The sequence below is a fragment of the Malus domestica genome, chromosome 09, assembly GCF_042453785.1.
Source record: "Malus domestica chromosome 09, GDT2T_hap1".
NCBI classification, from domain to species: domain Eukaryota; kingdom Viridiplantae; phylum Streptophyta; class Magnoliopsida; order Rosales; family Rosaceae; genus Malus; species Malus domestica.
Window position 1 is genome coordinate 15,941,051 of NC_091669.1, and position 19,617 is coordinate 15,960,667.

At 37.3% G+C, this 19,617-nt stretch overlaps 3 protein-coding genes across 9 annotated transcripts; 2 read left to right on the forward strand and 1 right to left on the reverse strand.

The window, feature by feature from the left end:
- Positions 1-1,297: 1,297 nt before the first annotated feature.
- Positions 1,298-5,009, forward strand: LOC103415052 (probable 2-oxoglutarate-dependent dioxygenase AOP1). 7 transcript variants are annotated; one of them, XM_029108293.2, is made up of 5 exons: positions 1,298-1,420; positions 3,239-3,341; positions 3,457-3,922; positions 4,026-4,350; positions 4,458-5,009. In XM_029108293.2, exons 3-5 carry the CDS (start codon positions 3,552-3,554, stop codon positions 4,692-4,694), a joined length of 933 nt encoding a protein of 310 aa, XP_028964126.1. In that variant the 5' UTR covers positions 1,298-1,420; positions 3,239-3,341; positions 3,457-3,551; the 3' UTR covers positions 4,695-5,009. The 7 variants fall into 7 exon arrangements, with proteins under 7 accessions (XP_028964126.1, XP_028964128.1, XP_028964124.1 ...); XM_029108295.2 differs by having other exon boundaries at positions 3,461-3,922; XM_029108291.2 differs by having other exon boundaries at positions 3,239-3,922.
- A 3,243-nt stretch (positions 5,010-8,252) lies between these two features.
- LOC103415053 (mitochondrial import inner membrane translocase subunit TIM23-2-like) lies at positions 8,253-9,327 on the forward strand. The gene has a single exon (XM_008353416.4). It carries the CDS (start codon positions 8,435-8,437, stop codon positions 9,002-9,004), a length of 570 nt encoding a protein of 189 aa, XP_008351638.1. The 5' UTR covers positions 8,253-8,434; the 3' UTR covers positions 9,005-9,327.
- Positions 9,328-10,997: 1,670 nt separating this feature from the next.
- LOC103415054 (dihydrolipoyllysine-residue acetyltransferase component 3 of pyruvate dehydrogenase complex, mitochondrial-like) lies at positions 10,998-17,346 on the reverse strand. The gene is made up of 19 exons (XM_008353417.4): positions 17,015-17,346; positions 16,273-16,354; positions 15,833-15,909; positions 15,547-15,641; positions 15,418-15,458; positions 14,777-14,832; positions 14,617-14,691; positions 14,392-14,484; positions 13,964-14,218; positions 13,802-13,874; positions 13,546-13,634; positions 13,248-13,333; positions 13,089-13,164; positions 12,202-12,269; positions 12,054-12,120; positions 11,878-11,973; positions 11,688-11,790; positions 11,516-11,611; positions 10,998-11,403 (listed from the first exon to the last, which is right to left on the reverse strand). The coding sequence occupies exons 1-19, from the start codon at positions 17,051-17,053 to the stop codon at positions 11,333-11,335; spliced, it is 1,638 nt and encodes a 545-aa protein (XP_008351639.1). The 5' UTR covers positions 17,054-17,346; the 3' UTR covers positions 10,998-11,332.
- Between the last annotated feature and the right edge of the window lie 2,271 nt (positions 17,347-19,617).

The following is a 19,617-nucleotide window of genomic DNA, read 5'->3' on the forward strand; positions in this document are numbered from 1 at the left end:
AGAAAATTAGTACAAATTAAAAAATGGTTGCAAATTAAAAATGGGTACAAACTAAAAATAAAAATATATGATAAAAAATTTAGCCATAAATATAAATATATTAATTGTAACATAACACTAAATGAATATATTTAGAAATAAAAAATATTTTATTATTGAAATAATTAATGACCTTGATAAAAAGTTGAAAAAGAATAAAATTTTAATCAATGGAGTAGAAAAAGATGGATCATATTCAACTGATTGAGCAAGCCATGACAAAATCATATTGTTGCATTGATTGCAAAGAGCACGTTCTTTTGGTTGGTCTGTTGTTGAGGAGGGCTGAATGGAGCCATCGATGAAGCCAATTTTGTTCTTGGCTATGAGAGCATGTATTATGGATTTACTCCAAGATGGATAATTGGGTCTATTCAATTTTTCTGAAACGATCATGTGACTGGGGTTATCTAGGAGGTAGATTGTTTGCTCTTCTCTTACTGTGTTCTTCCTATTCTCTCTTATTTGCGTGGTCACGATTAAGCCATGTCAACATTTTATATTAATTTTTTTAAAAAGATAATAAGACAAAAAGTAATAAGAATATAAAATGTTGACGTGACTTAATTATGACAACACAAATAAAAAAAAGATAGAAAGGGCACGGTAACAAGAGGGCATATCATATGCCTCCCTTATCTAAATGATAAACATAGTATGGACTTGATAAATCCATGCCGACATTGCTATTATTGTGATTTTTCTGTGGTGGTGGTTGAGCAAGTGTGTCTGACATGATGTTTGGGAAATAGGGTGAGAGTTGCAAATGTGGGCAATCAGGCACCAGAACTTTATACTCTGATACCATGTTAAAATGATTGAACACTGTAAAGGCTATGAAATGGCAGATTGAATATTTCGTATCTCTCATTGTTGTACAATATATATGGATCTGGCTTTCTCTGCCCTTCCAATTTTCATACATTCTTAATTTTTCTTATTTGTGCGATTACGATTAAATCATATCAACATTTTATATTACTATTATTTTTTATCTTATTATCGCTATAAAAAAAAATTAATATAAAATGTTAATATAGCTTAACCGTAATCGTATAAATAAAAGAAAATGAAAATGTATGAGAACTGGGATGGCAGAGAAGCCGGTCCAATATATACACCACAACTCAACTAATCTACCCTACATCAAAAGTTAGGACACAGTGACCCATATTTAGTGGGATTTGACTCAAATAATTGAGTGCTCTGATAAGGCTAGAACATACGAACTTATAGATCTTAATAATTTATTCGAGTGGTGAAGGCAATGTGAATGAAAGGCAAAGAAGAAAAGAAAGTTCTGGCTTCATCAAGTATTTCAAACTTTCTTGACTGCAACTTCAAAATGATTACAAGATCTTTTATGTATATATGCATGCATGTAATACATATTATTATATAATTGTAATCAGGGTATAAAAACTCGATAATATCGGCAATATTTCGCCGATATTATCGTTTTTTTCGGAGTCCGATATTTCCACACACATCCAATAGGTTTTCGTCAAAATATCGCGATATTATCGATAATATCGTGATATTACCGATATTATCGATAATATCGCGATATTACCGATAATATCGCGACATTTTAGAAATCAACCCCAATCTTGTTCCAATTGCAGATCAAGAAACAATCAAAACAGATTCAACCCCAATCTTGACAAACCCTAGAAATCAACCCAGAAAAAAAAATCGAAATAAAACCTTATATTTTGAAATCAACCCAGAAATCTCATCGTTCATTCCGGCGGCTGCTTTTTCTACGACTGCTTCGTTCCTTCCGCTCCCTGGAGCTTCGCCGGAGAGGAGTTGCGACTATCGAAACCATTGGACTCAGTATACGATGCAGAATCGTTGTCAAATCTTCTGCGGCGACTCTTGGATAACAACAACGTCGACAACTCTTGGATGACGACGACGGTGCCTCCTTCATACTTCTACAGAATGAGAGGCAAGAGTCTTGACGACGGCGCCTCCTTACTTCTGACGACAACGGCGCCCTTTTTTTTCTGCGGTGACTCTTGGATGACGACGATGGCGTCTCGACGACTGTGGAGTCGAGACTGAGAGAGATGAGATTGGGAAATCGAGACTGAGAGAGATGAGATTGGGTTCAGACTTGAGAGAGTTCGAGAATGTGTGTGTGTGTCTGTGAATCAGAGATTCAGAATGAGAGACGAAGAGGAGAGGACTGAAAAACTTAAGTTGGATTGGACGGTTGAGATTAAATCTCAACCAATCCGACGGTCCACATAATTCTTAAACCTATTTAAATTAAACATATATTTTATAAATGTCTCTGTGTGCGTGTGTGGTGGCGTGTGAGAGTCTCTGACTCTGTGTATGTGTGTGGTGGCGTGTGAGAAAAAAAAAAGCATTCAAATAATTCATAGGGAACTTTAACAAAAAGCTCCCGGGACTGTTCACTTTAACGAAAAACCACATTTTTACACTAAAAAGTCAATCTTGGTACTATTCACTTTAACGAAAAACCACATTTTTACACTAAAAAGTCAATCTTGGTACTATTCATTTTACCCTTTATTTTGTCCTTATCGTTAAAACTCAAAGTTTTCAAGCCCTTTTCATTAGTTTTCCTTAATTCATAACCTTGTCTCTGACTCTCTGTCTCTGACTCTTGACAACTTTTACAACTTTTACAACTTTTGACAAGATAAAAAGTAATGGTGGTTTCATCAAGATTCTAAATCACTCATGTATCTTACCCTGCAATGTATAAAGTGTAAAATATTGTAGTAAATCATTATATATAAATGATTATGGTGTGTTTAATCTTTTTTTCATTAATTACTACATATTTTCTACACTCACAGTGTTTGCCAGCTCGCTGTATAATCAACTTAAATCAGTTAAATCCATCATGCAATGCATTTCCTTCCAATTTTTTGTGATAAACTAATAGATAATTGACTAAATAAACATCCTGCAAAGTTTCAATAAAAATTTCCAAGTTTTTCTTACAATTTCCGTGGTTTCCATGTAATTTTTATCGATATCGATATTATCCCGATATTTCCATCGATATTTCCGTGTTTTCGGACTACCGATATTTCCGATATTACCGATATTTTCTTCCTTGATTGTAATACATATTATTATATAATTATATTCACTTCCATTGGATGAAAGTATACAAAATTACAGTATCTGTAACTCTCTTGGTGTCATTATGCAGCATCTACAACTCTTGGCATTGACACTTGACAGAGCCAGCCCAACCTCCTCAATCTTTTCACTGGCTTGCAAAATCTCTTTCTAGATCGATTTAATTTCTAGAGGTATGTATTATTATTGTCCGTTGCCATTGCAAATCTACAAAATTGAACATGAAACCCCTATAAATTTAATCCCCCTTGTGCAAGAAACCCCTATAAATTTCATTTCTTGCCATAGGCAGATACAACAGTATTCAACGTAGTGAGAAGAATAATCCATTAGATCCCTCAAAACCTTGCGGCCAATCAGAAGAAAAGGTACAAAAGGGTTGCATGGGTACCAGGGATGGATTTCTTCCGGTGATAGATTTCTCCAAAGAGGACTGCTTGAAGCCAGGGACAAGATCTTGGCTCTCCGTCCGCCGGGAGGTTTGCCGTGCACTGGAAGAGCTCGGTGGTTTCATGGCAATAATGCCCGACAAAGTTTTTGCTGAGCTCCACCAAACTATCTTTGGTGCACTGAAGGACTTGTTTGAGTTCCCTGCCGAACTCAAAGCCAAAAACCGATACGAAGAGAATCCATTTTGTGGCCATTTCATATATAATTCTGTGCATGAGAGCTTGGGGATTCAGAATCCCACAAACTCAGAAGAAACTCAGAAATTCACACATCTTTTCTGGCCTAACCAAAATGATCAATTCCGGTATGTATTGTACGAGTTTTTTCGTTTCATGAATTACAGTTCTTGCTACTCTTAATCATTTTCTTAATTAATACTTATTTACTTAATTTATTTTTTTGGCCAGTGATAGTGTAGATTCATATGCAAAGGTGATGATGGAGCTTGATCGTGTTGTAACAAGAATGGTATTCGAAAACTACGGTATGGAGAAGTACCACGACGAACACATTCGATCTACTTCTCACTTTATCCAGTTTGCTAAATACAAAGAACCCAGAAAAGCTGGAAGCAATGTGGGTATAGTGAGTCACACTGACAAGAACTTCAACACAATTCTTCATCAAAATCATGTCAACGGTCTGGAGATAAACACTGACGATGACGAGTGGATAATGTTCGATCCACATCTACCTTCATCCTTCCTTTTCATAGCTGGTGATGTGTTTAAGGTATGTACATGACAACTTTTGAATTGACAAACACAATTAATATTGCAACATGCATTACTTAGAGGAAGTTTCCATGGTCTAATTAATATTTTCTTCGGTTAATATAGGTATGGAGTAACGGCAGAATACGGGCTTGTAGACACAGAGTCAACGTAAGAGAAAATGACGAGGCAAGATACTCGGTTGGTTTTTTCTCTCTAAAGATAGGGGTAACAACCGTACCCAAGGAGCTTGTGGACGAAGAACACCCCTTACGTTACAAGTCACTAGACCAAGTGGAGTATATCGAAGCACAAAGGAAAAATGGAATTGAGTCCACACCGGAGGCATTCTGCGGAGTTTGATTATTTTTAGTTTACTTTTCATAATATTACTTCCCTTTAAATTGAAATGTATTTACGTTTTTTTTCCTTGTCTTGGGATATGGTGATGTCTTATTACTTGATTTCTCAATGTTTTTTAGCATCAAAATCGTTATTGTTGCCCTATGTGTGTTGGACCAAGTTATAACTTGGTTTTAGTTGTATGGTTTTAGTTGTAACGGCATCAGGTGTTGAAAAACATTAGTATTCAAGTGTTTGTAAAAGTCAATCAAGATGTAATCATTCGGTTGTAGCCATCTCGACAATCTTGTTTAATAAAAAAAATGTTTATAGTTATATTCTATTTGTTCGTTTATTTACTTTCAACCGTTTGTGATTCATCTAAACTCTCATCCAGGAAGAGTTAGCTATGTTTCAAAATGTATCCTACAATTCCTTCCATGAACCCCTTCTCATCCAAGACTACTGTCGTCAACATAAAGCTGAATTGAACCAACTATCCTTTATATTTGGCTTAGATTCTCCCAATCCTCAAAAGTCGTGACTTGATGGGGTACGTTGATGGATACATTGAATGCCCTCCTAAACAGCTTCCTGTCATTGCTAATCTATTATGAGGTTAAGCTTGTCATTTCTTTTTAATGTATATAATATCGTTTGTACAAACAAAAAATCTCATGTGCACTCCAAGATTTATATATTTAGAAAGAAACTCCATTTATGAGGAAGCAATGCAAAAAGAAAAAAAAAGTTTGAGGACCAAAGTGGAACGAGGACTAAAATAATGGGAAAATGTGTAATAAACTCTATTTATCCAAATCAAATAAAGAGTTTTTTAACCCTCCCCCCCCCCCAAAAAAATAGGTCGCCGATAAAAAACGAATTTAATAATAGGAAAATTTTATTTAAATTCATGTAACATTTTTTTTACATCCAACTTAAATTTAAAAGTTAATTGTCTTTTTTTTATCATATTACACAATTATTATTAAGTATAAATGAAATTAATAATAAAACTCAAATTTGTAAATAAACCCAAACTATAATTATACCCTACCATAATTCATTGTTTATCCTACTTTCATTTCAGCTAAAACCCTAATAGGTATTATAGAGAAAAATACTCTTTTTATTTTATTGACGGATGGTGATTTTGAAGTTTTGAATCTTCTAACTAAAGTATGACTCAATTTATGAATTTTTTGTTCGTTTGATTTCAATTTTTTTAGAGTTTAGAAGATGAGTATTTGAGTTTCAATTTTTTTTTTCATCAATTCCGCATAGTTTGTTAAACTTTATGCAACATCAAATTGTTGCAAATACTCTCTCGGTCTCTCTCTACACCCCAAAACACTAAAAGGACTTGCAGACATTGCAAGGACTTTCGATTCCATTTCCTTCTTTGTTTGGTCAAATTTCATGCATTTTATATTTTATATTTTTATTATTTTTCTCTGCTGCTGCCATCATTTCCCTCCTCCCTCCTCCTAAATTTCTGGGAAGTTTCATTATCCGGATGTGATAATGGGTAAGATGGTAGGTAGTTACAGGACAACCATAGGCTGTACTGATGTGCAGTGCAGGTGAACCCCTCTAATGGGGTTGTTGCTAGTTTAGGATTTAGGTCACGTCAATATCTTATATTAATTTTTTATAGAAAGAGAAAGACAAAATAAAGAATGTGAGAGGTTGAGAGAGAATCCTAGTCCTTGAGCCAATTACTTGGTGCAGTTTTCATATGGAAGCCTATAAGCTATGCTCCTCTACTCTGTGTCATAAGGGACCCGTCTCTGCAATTGCATTCCACCATCTTATGGTGAAATCTAGAAAAGAGAAGAAAATTAAGCTTTGAGACTTAAGGAAACTTGAGGATGAACCACTCCAATACAATTTACTGTCATTAATAGAGTTAAAAATAAAATGGGTGTAAAGATAAATTTACATATTGAATTGAGTTTATGAGGGCATCTAAGGTAGTAAATTTGGGTTTCAAGAGATAATAATAGTTTAGTTAAAAATCAAATGGGTGGAAAGAGTACGTTAGGTGTAGAAAGAGGTTAGATGAATTCAAATAAAATTAGGTAAATTACATAAAACTACCTCAATTATTGGGTCATTAATAGTTTCATACCCCATCTTTAAAAAATTCCAATGTCATACCTTATCTTCGAATTTGTTGCAATGTCATACCTTCTGTCAGTTGTCTGTCAATTCCTATGTTAAATGATGACATGGTTTTGAGACGGGCCCACTTTCTATTAAAAAATTATTAAAATATTAATTTACCCTTAAAAAAAATCATCATCTTCCCCGACCCCATCCCGTCTTCCCCAAACCCACCGCACACCCATCCTACACCTCCTCATCCGCACCCACCCTCGCACCCACCCTGCAACCCATCTTCCCCTACCCCTTTCCTTGCAACTCAGATCCTCTCCGGATTATTTCCGTGGGGGATCCTTCTAACGGATTAATCTCATTCGTTGATACTAATTCAACGATCAAATGAGTTTCGCGTCTTTTCTCTCCTTCCGTTACTCTCTACTTCCCTTGCTCTCTTCCCTTCAGCTCCTCTTTCTCCCTCAATTTGAAGCACTCGACCCCGTGCCACCATGTTACAAACTGGATTTGAACCAGCAACCCAAACTTCCCCAAAAAACTTCCATTTTTATTCTGATCGTGACTATGGTCTTTCCCAAACCCACCGCGCACCCATCCTCCACCTCCTCCTCCGCACCTACCCTCACACCCACCCTGCAACCCATCTTCCCCGACCCCCCTTCCTTGCAACTCAGATCCTCTCCGGATTATTTCCATAGGGATCCTTCTAACGGATTAATCTCATCCGTTGATACTAATTCAACGGCCAAATGAGTTTCGCGTCTTTTCTCTCTTTCCGCTACTCTTTACTTCCCTTGCTCTTTTCCCCTAAGCTCTTATTTCTCCCTCAATTTGAAGCACCCAACCCCCCACCACCATGTTACGAACTGGATTTGAACCAACAACCCAGACTTCCCCAGAAAACTTCAATTTTTATTATGATTGTGACTATGGTTTTTCACCAAGTGTTGGATCCTTATACTAGTCCTTAAAGAAATAGCCATTTTAGCCAATTCTAAAACTAATCTTCAATAGATGCATAAATACTTCAAAATCTTTTTCTAGACATCCACCTTCCCACTGTGGTTTTGGATTTGGGTTGCAGGGAAGGGAAGGTCGAAGAAGATGGGTTGCAGAGTGGGTGCGCGGTGGGTTTGGGGAAGACAGGAGGGGGGTTGCAAGGAAGGGAGGTCGAGGAAGATGATGATTTGGGTATTTTTCTTTTTAGGGTAAATTATTATTTTAATAATATTATATTAATTTTTTAATAGAAAATGAACCTCGTCTTAAGCCACGTCAGCATTTAACAAAATAATTAAAAGACAACTAACGGAATGTATAACATTACAACAAATTCGAAAATAATGTATGATATTAAAACTTTTTAAAAACAAGATATGAAACTATTAATGACTTAATCGTTGAAGTAATTTTATGTAATTTACCTAATAAAATTTTTCTTAAGAATATCGTTGATATTTTCCGAGAACCTTCTTTTTTCTCGCATTCCAATTTCCACCACGACGCCACCACACAACTGACCTCGTCTCTCTCTCTCTCTCTCTCTCTCCGTGAAGCCACTACCAAACCCTAACCACCCCCGAAGCCTAAATCCTCCTCCTCTTCCCAATCTCTCTATCTCTCTCTCCTCTCTTTCCGCGATGGCGCATCAAATGTCCCCTTCCGATCACGACCCCAACTCCGACTCGTCCAAGGCCCGCCTCTACAACCCCTACCAGGATCTCCAGGTTCCCATGCGAAACCTCTACCAGCTACCTACCTCCCCGGAGTTCCTCTTCGTCGAAGAGGCTAAACGTCAGCGTCGCTCCTGGGGCGAGAATCTCACCTTCTACACCGGTTGCTCCTACCTCGCCGGCGCAGTTGGAGGCGGCGCCGCCGGTCTCTTTTCCGGCGTACGATCGTTCGAGTCTGGAGACACCACCAAGCTCAGGATCAATAGGGTTCTCAACTCCTCTGGCCACACGGGTCGGGCTTGGGGGAACCGGCTGGGCGTGATCGGGTTGATCTATGCGGGTATGGAGAGTGGGATTCAGGCGGTCAGAGACACTGACGATGTTTGGAATAGCGTTGCGGCTGGACTGGGAACTGGTGCGATTTACCGAGCTGCGAGGGGCGTGAGGTCGGCTGCGGTGGCTGGAGCTATTGGAGGAGTCCTGGTTGGCGTGGCAGTCACGGCGAAGCAGGCGGCCAAGCGATATGTGCCAATATAATCAGGGAGGCCTGGTTGTGATGTGAGTGGTGGTATTGTTGGCTCTTTTTTTTTTTTTTTTTTTTTTTTTTTTGTCTGTTTGGTTAGTTTTCGGCAATTTTGATAGTCCCATTAGGAATCGGAGACGATGATAAAGTGAAAATATGTGGGCAATGCATGATGAAGATGGTGTTGCTGTGTTTGGTAATTTTAAATGGAATTGATTATTGATGAACAAGTAGTTGAGCACGGGAGTTTCCATGCTTTTATACGAGTTTTCATGTTAAGAATTCTATTGTAATTTGTCGACTTGTCCTGATAATGAATAATTTGGATGCATTTAGACTTCTGGGTATTCATTGTATATCAATAATTCTTCAAATTTGCAGTCCTTAATATTTTAAACATGTGGTTTGCAATGTTTGTTGGAGTCATGGAATTGTTTTCATTTGATGTTATTATCTTTTGTATCAAGAGGTAGTTTGTTCTCTGTTTCATTGTTAGCGTGTGAACTTCTGACTTTAACATTGTCTAGGGATATATGTGAGTTGAGAACACATTACTAATGGGGGTTTTATAGAGGTTGGTTCTCTTTTGTTTGATGATTGTTCGATACTTCTTTACTTTATGTGGAAATTGATGCTAAATTGAGAGAGGGTGTGTGCTATGATTGCTGTCATTGGCATTTTTGCATTGTAGAATGTTTCGTTATGAGGTTGCAGACGCATGAAGGTCTGGTGTTAGGCACTTTTAGGGTAGAAATTCGAGTAATACTTGATGAGTGATGCAAGGGAATCTATATTTTGAGGATGTTTAGCAAGTTAATATAATTTGATTGGGAATATAATGTTTTGTGTGGTTTTATGTTGATGGTAGATTACATACTTATTGAAACAGAAATTGGGTTTGGTCTAGAAATTATGAAAATGCATGCAAGTCTTTACCAAGTTGCTTCAAAACAACAGTTTTTTATGAACTACTTGGATTAACTCGAGCACAATGGCGTAAGTGATGATGCTAGAATTGTGTGTTATGGAATTGTCATATGCTGTTGATGTTCTTTGTGTAGTCTTGTATCTTGCCTCTGCATTGTATTTGGATCCGGTTGAGCAAAAACGCATTAACTTTTTGAGATAAACACCCATGTAACAATTTTGTAAACCCTTCTCTATCTCTCTCATCACTTGATATGAGAGAGACAAGCGTACATGGGATTTGCAATTTTTTTCCCAACTTTTTGTCACTTGGAATCCTGTCATTGCTTCCCAGGAGACCCGTGATTGTTTTACGAGCTTCTAGGTGGGGTTAGTAGTTATGAATGTGAAAGAAAGCTTTAAACGTCAAGGGGTACTAAAAATGGAGTTCCAATTTGAATGTCTTGGAGCCTTAATGATGCTTTATTCTTATATATTGGTTTCAAAGGTACTGGTGAACACAATCTTGATGACTAATAGATTTCCTTGTTGGTGAATTTCTTGAAGTTACACTTTCACATTCTAAACATAACAATCACAGCGGCCGTCGCGTAATGGACATGGCAGGGCACGGCACGAAGGCATGGGTGCCATCCATTTTGGTTATCCTGTTTGAGGTACAGAAGAATGCACAACGGGAGGTGATCCCCAAAGTTGTCATCCTTAAAGCACATTTGCGAGTTGCTCCATTATATATGGTCCCTACTAACCATCCTCATCTCCATTAACCTAGAGGTGATGTATACTTCACAGTCCACGTGTCATTATATAAGTTGAAGGAAATGATACATTTTTCAGTATCCATCCTCTTTTTCTATGACACGTTAGGTACCTGCTTGAATACCAGGCTAGTGAAACATTTTCTCTAATTTTCATGCAAAATCAATAAGAACCATTCATATAAACTATCCTTACCGATCAAATATCATTTAGTACTGCGGTCTATTGTCGCTAGTATTGTGATGATCTAGTATTCAATCTTAGTACAGAATGATAAGGTACTTTGAATGAATAAAAAGAGTAGCAGAACAAAAGCACACGTAAAACTTGCAAATATTCACAATAATCTGAGGAAAAACAAAACAAATGGGTTAAACTCAAATTTCTTATTACATACAGCGGGCAATTACCGCTCTATATGGGCAAAATTTCGTCCAAAATCTGATGCCTGAATCATCGAAACCCTTTTATTTCAAAAGCTATGCAAATCTGAATTAATGAACACTACAAAATGATTTCCTCAGTTATACAAATACAATCATCCGAAGCCCAGCTCAAAAGATTGGGAACAACACCTGGGATGTCATCATTCAAGCCAAAAGCCCCCATTGTCTTGACTAATCACACAAGGGAAAACGATGAAAAAATCCGTCTACTTAGAGCAGCATTGACTCGGGGTTCTCAATGTAGCCTTTGAACGCCTTCAGCCATTCCGCACCAATTGCACCTATACAAGGGAAAGTGGCGTTATTAAGTTGTTATAATGTTTCAGATACGTATACAAGGTAGTTTTAATGATTTCAGATTCAGTTCCGAAAAGAAATTAGAGATGGACATACCATCGATAACACGATGATCACAGCTTAGTGTTACAGACATGTAGGAAGCAAACTTGTATAGCTCGGGCCCAGAACTAGGTACAACCCTCTTCTCAGCTGCTCAGAAGAAAACGCAGAATAAACATAAAGACAACTTTGGTCCAAAGAAGACATGATTAAGTCCCGATATTACCTGATCCAACCGCAAGAATGCCTGATTGAGGAGGGTTAATAATGGCACAGAATTGTTTGATGCCGAATGGACCTCCCAAATTGGTCACGGTAAATGTGCCTCCCTGTGCAGAGAATAAACCAAAGTTTGATCAAAACCACAAAGCTATCATATACCTGCAGTGCACACAATATAGGACAATTTTATCAACCTCATAATCTTCTGGCTTTAAGCTGTTTTCTTTGGCCTTTTGGGCCAGCTGCCTGACCTCCTCAGCTATGCTGGATAGTCCCTTCTTGTTCGCATCCTACAAAATTTAACAACGTAGACTCAGGCAAATTGCTGTTATAACTAATTCAGCAAAATAGGACCAAGCTAATCACTCACCCTAATGACGGGTACAAAGAGTCCATTTTCTGTCTGTACCGCAACATTAATGTTCACGTTGTGAAACCTGAGAATAGCAACCGTAAAGTAAGTATTAATTCAAGTGGAATATGGAAACTTAATTAGTAATGTTTGTATCTAAACTCACTGGCGGATGTAATCATCTGTCCATGAACTATTGCATTGAGGAACCTTTTGAAGAGCCAAAGCAGCAGCCTGCAATAATAGTTACATTGGAGCACTGTTCTAAAAATCCATGCCTAGACGCTAGGCGGTTGGCCACAACCCCGATTAATGCCTAGGCGTTTGAAAATTAAGAAAGGGCACCTAGACCTACTGAGGGGCCCGCCTAGACCGCCTAGCCCACCCAGACCTGCCTAGACACCTGCATAGATTGCGACTCACTTTGACAAAAAATAGCTGACTTTCATTTTACATTTTACTTTTTCAATAAATTGTAAAAGACTTGTTGAATACTTAAAGGAACACACATTATATACTTGTTCTCCATGTTTTCATTGTGTTCCAATATCTCATAATATATATGTCATTCAATTTTGTAGTTTATGATGAAATCATATATATTTTAAATATAAACACACTTATTTACATGAAATATAATAGATTTAATTAAATCAGCCTAGGCACCCGCCTAGACCCCGCCTAGCTGCTAAGGCCCAGCCTGTCGCCCGACTAGCACCTAGCGTCTTTTAGAACCTTGCATTGGAGTGAATCCACAATCGGAAAGGTACCATATACCTCCAGTATACTTGATTTTTATTTTCTCTTACATGAACTCATAACCTAACTGGGTTCTAGTTATCTCTAGAACTCAGTCTCCCCCTTGAGACACCTTTTTGATAGACTAGAGGTCATTCTGATAATAGTTAGATTTCATTTCATAACTCTCGAGATCACAAGAACCCGTTATCTCATTCTACACTTGAGCACCTCACAAATTCCATTGGTCTTACCATGGGGGGAAACTTGTACCATAATTGGCTAATAAAAAGATTCAGTGAAGAAATCTTGTACCTTAATTACGAGATCATTAACAGATATCCGCTTCCCACCTGATGCCTCTTGTAGTGCATTGAGTTGGCCTCTCAAACTGCAGATAAAACAAGAGTTAAACATATCCAAGAGTTATGCAGTTAGTTTAATTTTTAAAATGTTCAAGAAACTTATACTCACTCCATGAGTCTATCAACACATGTATCTACTGTCAAATAATAATGAGGAATTGTTTGCTTTGAGAATAATAATCTCGAAGCTGTGATCTGCAAAAATCATACCAGATATAGCTTTAGAAAGAATAAAGTTAAGTTCAGAACAGAGATTAAACAATTAATAGATGAAAAGTACTTGTAAAGTGTAAGTGAAGCAAACCAAGGAAACATCTTCAAATTTTTCAAAGACAGTACTTCAGGTGCACCAAAAATAAGAATAGTTGTGGGGACTGAATTGCTACAATCATTACTTCTAATATTACCTTCCGTATCTGAGAATGGGGGATATCGGTGTAATCCAACGCTGCAGGTACTGCACCCTTAGCTTTAGGGGCTTCCTTCCCACGAGAAGCTACATAATCATGAGAAAACAAAAGCAAAAGATCAAACACAATTTATAATCATCAGGTGGATTAGCTTTTTTTTTTTTCAACCAGAAGAAAATTATGGTAGACAAAGGTTCAAGATGAAATGAACAAAATGTAAACAATAAAATAGCAAAGAGTAACAAAAGTATACCCAAATACTCTTCAACATCAGCCTTCACAATGCTTCCATCAGGACCTGTTCCTTTGATACTTGAGAGGGGAACCTAGAAAACACAGAAGTCAGAAATGGCGCATGATTTGTTTCCTACCATTAAATGATAATAATTCAGCCACAGAATTCTGCATGGCATACCTTGTGCTCTTCGGCCAAACTTCTTGCCAGAGGACTTGCAAATATGCGATCTCCAGAAGGGGAAGCAACAGGAGCTGCACTGGGCTTTGATACCTTTGGCTCTGGGGAAGTAACTGGTTCTGCAACCACCTCTTTTTTGGGCGGAGTAGGCTCAGATGACTCTTTAGCTGCAGAAGCACTGGCACCAGATGCCGATGGTGTGTAATCTTTAAATTTTGCAATATCATCCTCCTCTTCAACGGTAATTGCAATCACCTATGTGCCAACCCATTAACCATTAGAAAGTGCTCATATCATGCCAAGATGTTTCTTTCTATTCAATCTAATTTATCCCCATAATTAATCAGTTGAACATCACCAAGCACAAGTAAAAGAAAGATGAAATATAAATCTACCCAGGCCCCATAAAAGTTAACTACAATCAATACCTCTCCAACTTTGATCCCTTGGGTCCCATCTGGTCGTACAATCTTGGCAAGATAACCATCTTCCATGCATTCCATCTCCACTGTAGCTTTATCCTTAACAGGTAATTGGATATGAGGTACACGTCAGGCTTCCATCATAAAAAGAAGCACATAAACTGACAATATGTACATTTTACTCAATCAACAAAGCCATAGGTAAGTGGATTTAAAGTACAGAAAACTTACAGTTTCAACTTCACAAAGAACTTCACCAGGAGAAACTTTGTCACCCTCTTTCTTCAGCCACCTAGCAATATTACCCTACACATCATAAAACAATGACTTAGAAAGGAGCAGTAAAATTTCAAAGGTATGATAGTCCAATAAGCCTCAAAACAGTAAATACCTCAGACATAGTGGGTGAAAGAGAAGGCATTCCAATTTCTTGGTGTGGAGGAAGGCCTGAAGGGCAGCACATGATTCTTGATAAGTTAGATGATCATATAACTCAAGGTAACATTTTTGAGGATTGCCTAACCAACAAAAGAGTGCAAAATGAAAGACTATCACACTTTGCAAAGGGATGCAAAGCACTTCAATGCCCAAAACTAGTGAAATAAAACATTCACAATAAATCATAGTTTCAAATTAAGTTAACTATCTCTCTATGAATTAAAGTAGCAGAGATCAAGAAAATGTACTACATAAAATCAGTATTCGAAGAGTAATGGCCAGTGACCACCCTCAATCTTAAAAATATCCAAATAGAGTTATGAAATGAAAAAAATAACCGAAATAACAAAGCCACAGTCATTGATGACAATACTACACTTTCAATTTCCAGCATGGACAAGCCTGAGAAATCTATGAACAAATAGTTAAGTTCTTATAGCTCTATGCTAGAAACTTGTATCTTGAAGCAGCTGTTATAGTGACATTTAGTCCATCATCATACTAGCCTACTAGAAGATACAAAAGGCAATGTGCACTCAAGGACACAAAAATACATAAAGAAATTTGAGAGATCCAAAACAGCAAGAGGCGTACCAGCATCAGATGAAAAGCCTCTGCTCAATTGCACCTGCATACTGATATAGGGAAAAATATATGTATCAAAACAGATTTTTCCACGCACACGCACGCGCACACAGAGTAACAAAATCTAGCACAGCATACCATGAAAGCCGTTTGTTGAATCCTGATTCAGAAACTGAACTTCCTAGTTTCCTTGTCATTGAGATATCCCTGGTAAATGTACCAGACACTGATTTCTGCAAAAGATGATACGTCATAGTGTTATAACTGATACAAAGTTCACTTGTAAAAAATTATTTCTAAGTGTGTGTGACAAGATAAAAAAATAAAAATAAAAAAGGCCAGAAGCAAAGATATACCACTAAAAACTTTGAACAGAAATACTCCAAAGATGGCACATTTTTAATATTTAACTAGTTTAACTTACAGTGCTACTGCTGAAAGACCTAGAACCTCTTGCTCTTTCTGAAGGCACACAACTGGGGCGACGAGCCTTCAGGATATCTGAGATAAAAATTGAACTCGCTTAAAGTCGGCAAAACAAAATTTCAGACGCATTTATGTGCATAATTAAAAATCCAAGTGGCTAGTTGCATTCAAATGATGCCACACACATTGTACAACAAGAAAACTTTAACATGTGATTCATAGTTAAATCATCAAATTTCTTAATTCATATAGTATCTGTTAATGTATGAAGAATGATAAGGAAAGCACAAATAGTTGTCAAACAAATACACATTCATCCACACCCACACACTCATTCTTGATAGAACTATATGCAATTAAGTCATCGGGTCAGCAAGTTTTCAATTTTACATTAAAAACCAACGTAAATAAATAACAAAAAAGACCAGCTTTATTTACCAGTAGAGGGTTGAGCATCATGTGAAAACCAACGAACCAAGAGTGCTTGCTCTTGCCGTACTAAGTTGGGGGCATTCTGTAACTGCAGTGAACACGAAATGTAGTACAAAATTAAGTTTTAAAAGAAACTTCGTGATAACAGAGAGCCATCAGCTTCGTAGATTAATACTTGAAATATATCTAAATCAATGATATAAAGCACCCAAAAATAAAAAGGAAACAAAACAAATGGGCCATGTAAGCTTCCAATCACCATTTGGTCATGGGATCATGGTACCTTTAAACCGAATTCAAAAACTTATGTCAAAATATACACCGAAAAACTATATTCCATAAAGCACGATCCTCTGCCTACAATTTTGATACTAGTGAAATTCAAAGTAAAAACACCCTGGACATAGTATCCTAAATTACCCAATTGAGGATTAAGTCTGAAATTTACACTACCTCCATTTATATGCTCACACACCTACTTGCTACCAAACTCGGAGTAACCCGAAAATGAATGAAATGCTAATGTGAAGTATAAACATATTCCTCCAATCACTACCCAGTTATAGAATATAAATCTTCAAGTGAATACGAAATCCAATACAAAACAAGATTCAAGATTTGTGGAATTCAAACAGTGAAACAAGTGCTTGGAAACAAACCCATTAACCAAACAAGCTACAAACCCGGAAAATCAATGCCTAAACAAAATTCACGAGAGATAGGAAAAATGGTGAAAACTGAGGCGCACCCTTTTCGAATGGTGGATGATACGAGATGCGTAAGTCATATTTCTCCGGTATCAAACCGATCAAACAAACAGTGCCCAAGAAACCAGCGAACCCAAAAAAACTCGAAAAAAATTGGAAATTTATGGGATTGCGACGATTGCCACGGAAGAGGAACCCAATGAGTTTATTGCAAATTGTGTGTATATAAATATAAATATTTGTGTAATGAGTGAAAAACGATTGTGCGATCGAGGGAGAGGGTGAAAGAAAATGGAGGAGGAGGAGAGGTAAAGGGGAAGAGTTTGGGCTGGGCTTTTTGGATTGTTTGGTTGACAGAGGTGGGTAGGCGCCCGCCTTTCTGGAATTACCTAACCCTTTGAGCTCAAGTCAGTAGACTCAAGGTTGGTTTGGTATTGTTGTATTTTGAAAAAAAATTGTTTCTGCTGTGCTATGAAAATAAGTTCATTTTTACTGCTTCATATTTTTATTTTTTTTCACTTAAAACTGTGAAAATAAGTTGTTTTTAAGTGTTTACCAAACATATTTTTAAACTCAATTTTCTTTTATATTCACTTTTTATAAAAATACCAAGTACCAAAACAGCACTCAGAAGTGCCTCAGATCTGAGTAGGTGCGTGTTTGTTAGCTGTCTGCTGCATAATATATTGTGCCCAAATGATACTATTTTATTGCGGCCGAAATTACAAAAAGGAATAAACGTGGAGCTTTCATTGTTATTTATAACCAGCGAATCTGTTTAAGGATATCTATGAAACAAGTCACGGGACGTATTAATTTACGTATTATAATAGAAATGAACGATATAATTGATGTGTTTGATTTTAGGTATAATAGTTAAAATAAATGTGTTATAATTTAAGAGAGATAGTAACATTACATGACTGTTATGAAAAATCAATCATAACAAAGAAGTTTAAGTTCAATTGCGACGAATAATAAGTTTGATACCTAATAGTTTGGTCGTTCTATTAGGTATTAGATTTATTTATTTATTTATTTGTAATATTAGGTATCAGATTATGAGAATTAAACTGGCATAAGTCGGTTGCCAAAAAAGCCACTTTTATGGAAGGAAGGAATATATAAAAACTCTCAATTAGTTACTAGTCATACTAGGGGTGGGCAAACGGGTAGAGGAACCGCGAGTCGGGGCGGGTAATGTAGGTTCGGGGTGGGTACGGGCCGGTTCCAAATATTTTAGAAACTAAACGGGGCGGGCCGGGCTGGGCCATTGTCATTTACGGGGCGGGCCGAGTCCTACATCCTAGAAAAACGGGGCCCCGGATTGACCCGTTTCTATTTATAATGAACGGTTAAGATTGAATGATAATCTATCATTCAATCTAAACCGTTAGTTTCAACCCTACCCTTACCGAGTCTAGTCCGGGTTTCCATTTTCCAGATTCATAATTTCAGATCAGTCTCTCGACTCTCTCACAGTCACTCACTCCCACCTCTCCTCCACCATCCGTCAGTCCATAACCCTCGACTCCGAGTCCGACGCCGCACCAACACAACGGCAGAACCTGGATTCTCTCCTCTTCGAATTCGCACTCTCTCTTTCTCTCGTCACAGACTCGCAGCGTCTTCGTTCTAAGGTAAAAACCCTAACAAACAATTCGATCTCGCTTCTCTCTTTTATTTTATTCGTATTATGGGTTTGTGGACTGAGTGATTCGTATCTGAGTTTCAAGTTTTCAACCCTACCCTTACCGAGTCCAGGTTTCCATTTTCCAGATTCAGATCAGTCTCTCACAGTCAGTCACACAATGGCAGAACCTCGAATCCGTATCCCTCGACTCCGACGCTGCACCAACACAACGGCAGAACCTCAAATCTCTCCTCTTCGAATTCGCACTCTCTCTCTCTCTCGTCGCAACCTCTTCGTTCTCAGGTAAAAACCCTAACAAACAATCTCGCTTCTCTCTTTTATTTGATTCGTATTATTGGTTTGTGGACTGAGTGATTCGTATCTAAGTAAAAACCCTAGGCAACTATTTGAATCCTGTTATTGACTCTCAAATATTCTGTAAAATGTAAATATGTGATAATTGTTCTGTAAATATTGGTATTTGGAAGTGTTAAATGAAAGTTGAAATGCATAGGTGCCTTAGATTTTTGTATTATTATTCTGTAAATATGTGATAGAAAAACCAGACTTTCGAATTTCAATATGCAGCTGGCTTTGTCCTGCTTGCCAGGAAACCCCATGGCCACTGTTCTGACTTTCTGATCAATTTAGGTAGACTTGTGTAATGCAAATCCTTTGCATGGTACCTCTTTTGGATTCTTTTTTTTGTTGAGCTGCTATTTGATTTCGTTGCTAGAGACATATGTGTAGTGAATATTTGAGACAGAATACTTGAAGCTAGACCGAATAATTAATTTCAGAAATAGTGTGCAGTGAATGCTAATGTAGGTTACCCATGAATCATAGCAAGGCAATTAGGAATAGTTTGATGTTGGACGTTAAACTCAAATGAATAAACTTTAAATTTCAATGATTCAATGAGAATAGTTTGATGTTGGACGTTAAAAATGTCATGTTTATATACTATTTTTCCTTACAGATTCAATGAGGAATGTTGTTGGAACGTGGACG

Bases quoted from the DNA above. Each gene is read 5' to 3' on its own strand.
- LOC103415052 (XM_029108291.2), top strand. From the start codon at position 3,552: ATGGGTACCAGGGATGGATTTCTTCCGGTGATAGATTTCTCCAAAGAG. The intron at 3,923-4,025 runs GTATGTATTGTA...TTTTTTGGCCAG, and splicing joins AACCAAAATGATCAATTCCG to TGATAGTGTAGATTCATATG. The intron at 4,351-4,457 runs GTATGTACATGA...CGGTTAATATAG, and splicing joins TAGCTGGTGATGTGTTTAAG to GTATGGAGTAACGGCAGAAT.
- LOC103415053 (XM_008353416.4), top strand. From the start codon at position 8,435: ATGGCGCATCAAATGTCCCCTTCCGATCACGACCCCAACTCCGACTCG.
- LOC103415054 (XM_008353417.4), bottom strand. From the start codon at position 17,053: ATGACTTACGCATCTCGTATCATCCACCATTCGAAAAGG. The intron at 14,833-15,417 runs GTACGCCTCTTG...GCTGCCCTTCAG, and splicing joins AGGCTTTTCATCTGATGCTG to GCCTTCCTCCACACCAAGAA. The intron at 13,334-13,545 runs GTAATATTAGAA...TGATTTTTGCAG, and splicing joins CCCATTCTCAGATACGGAAG to ATCACAGCTTCGAGATTATT.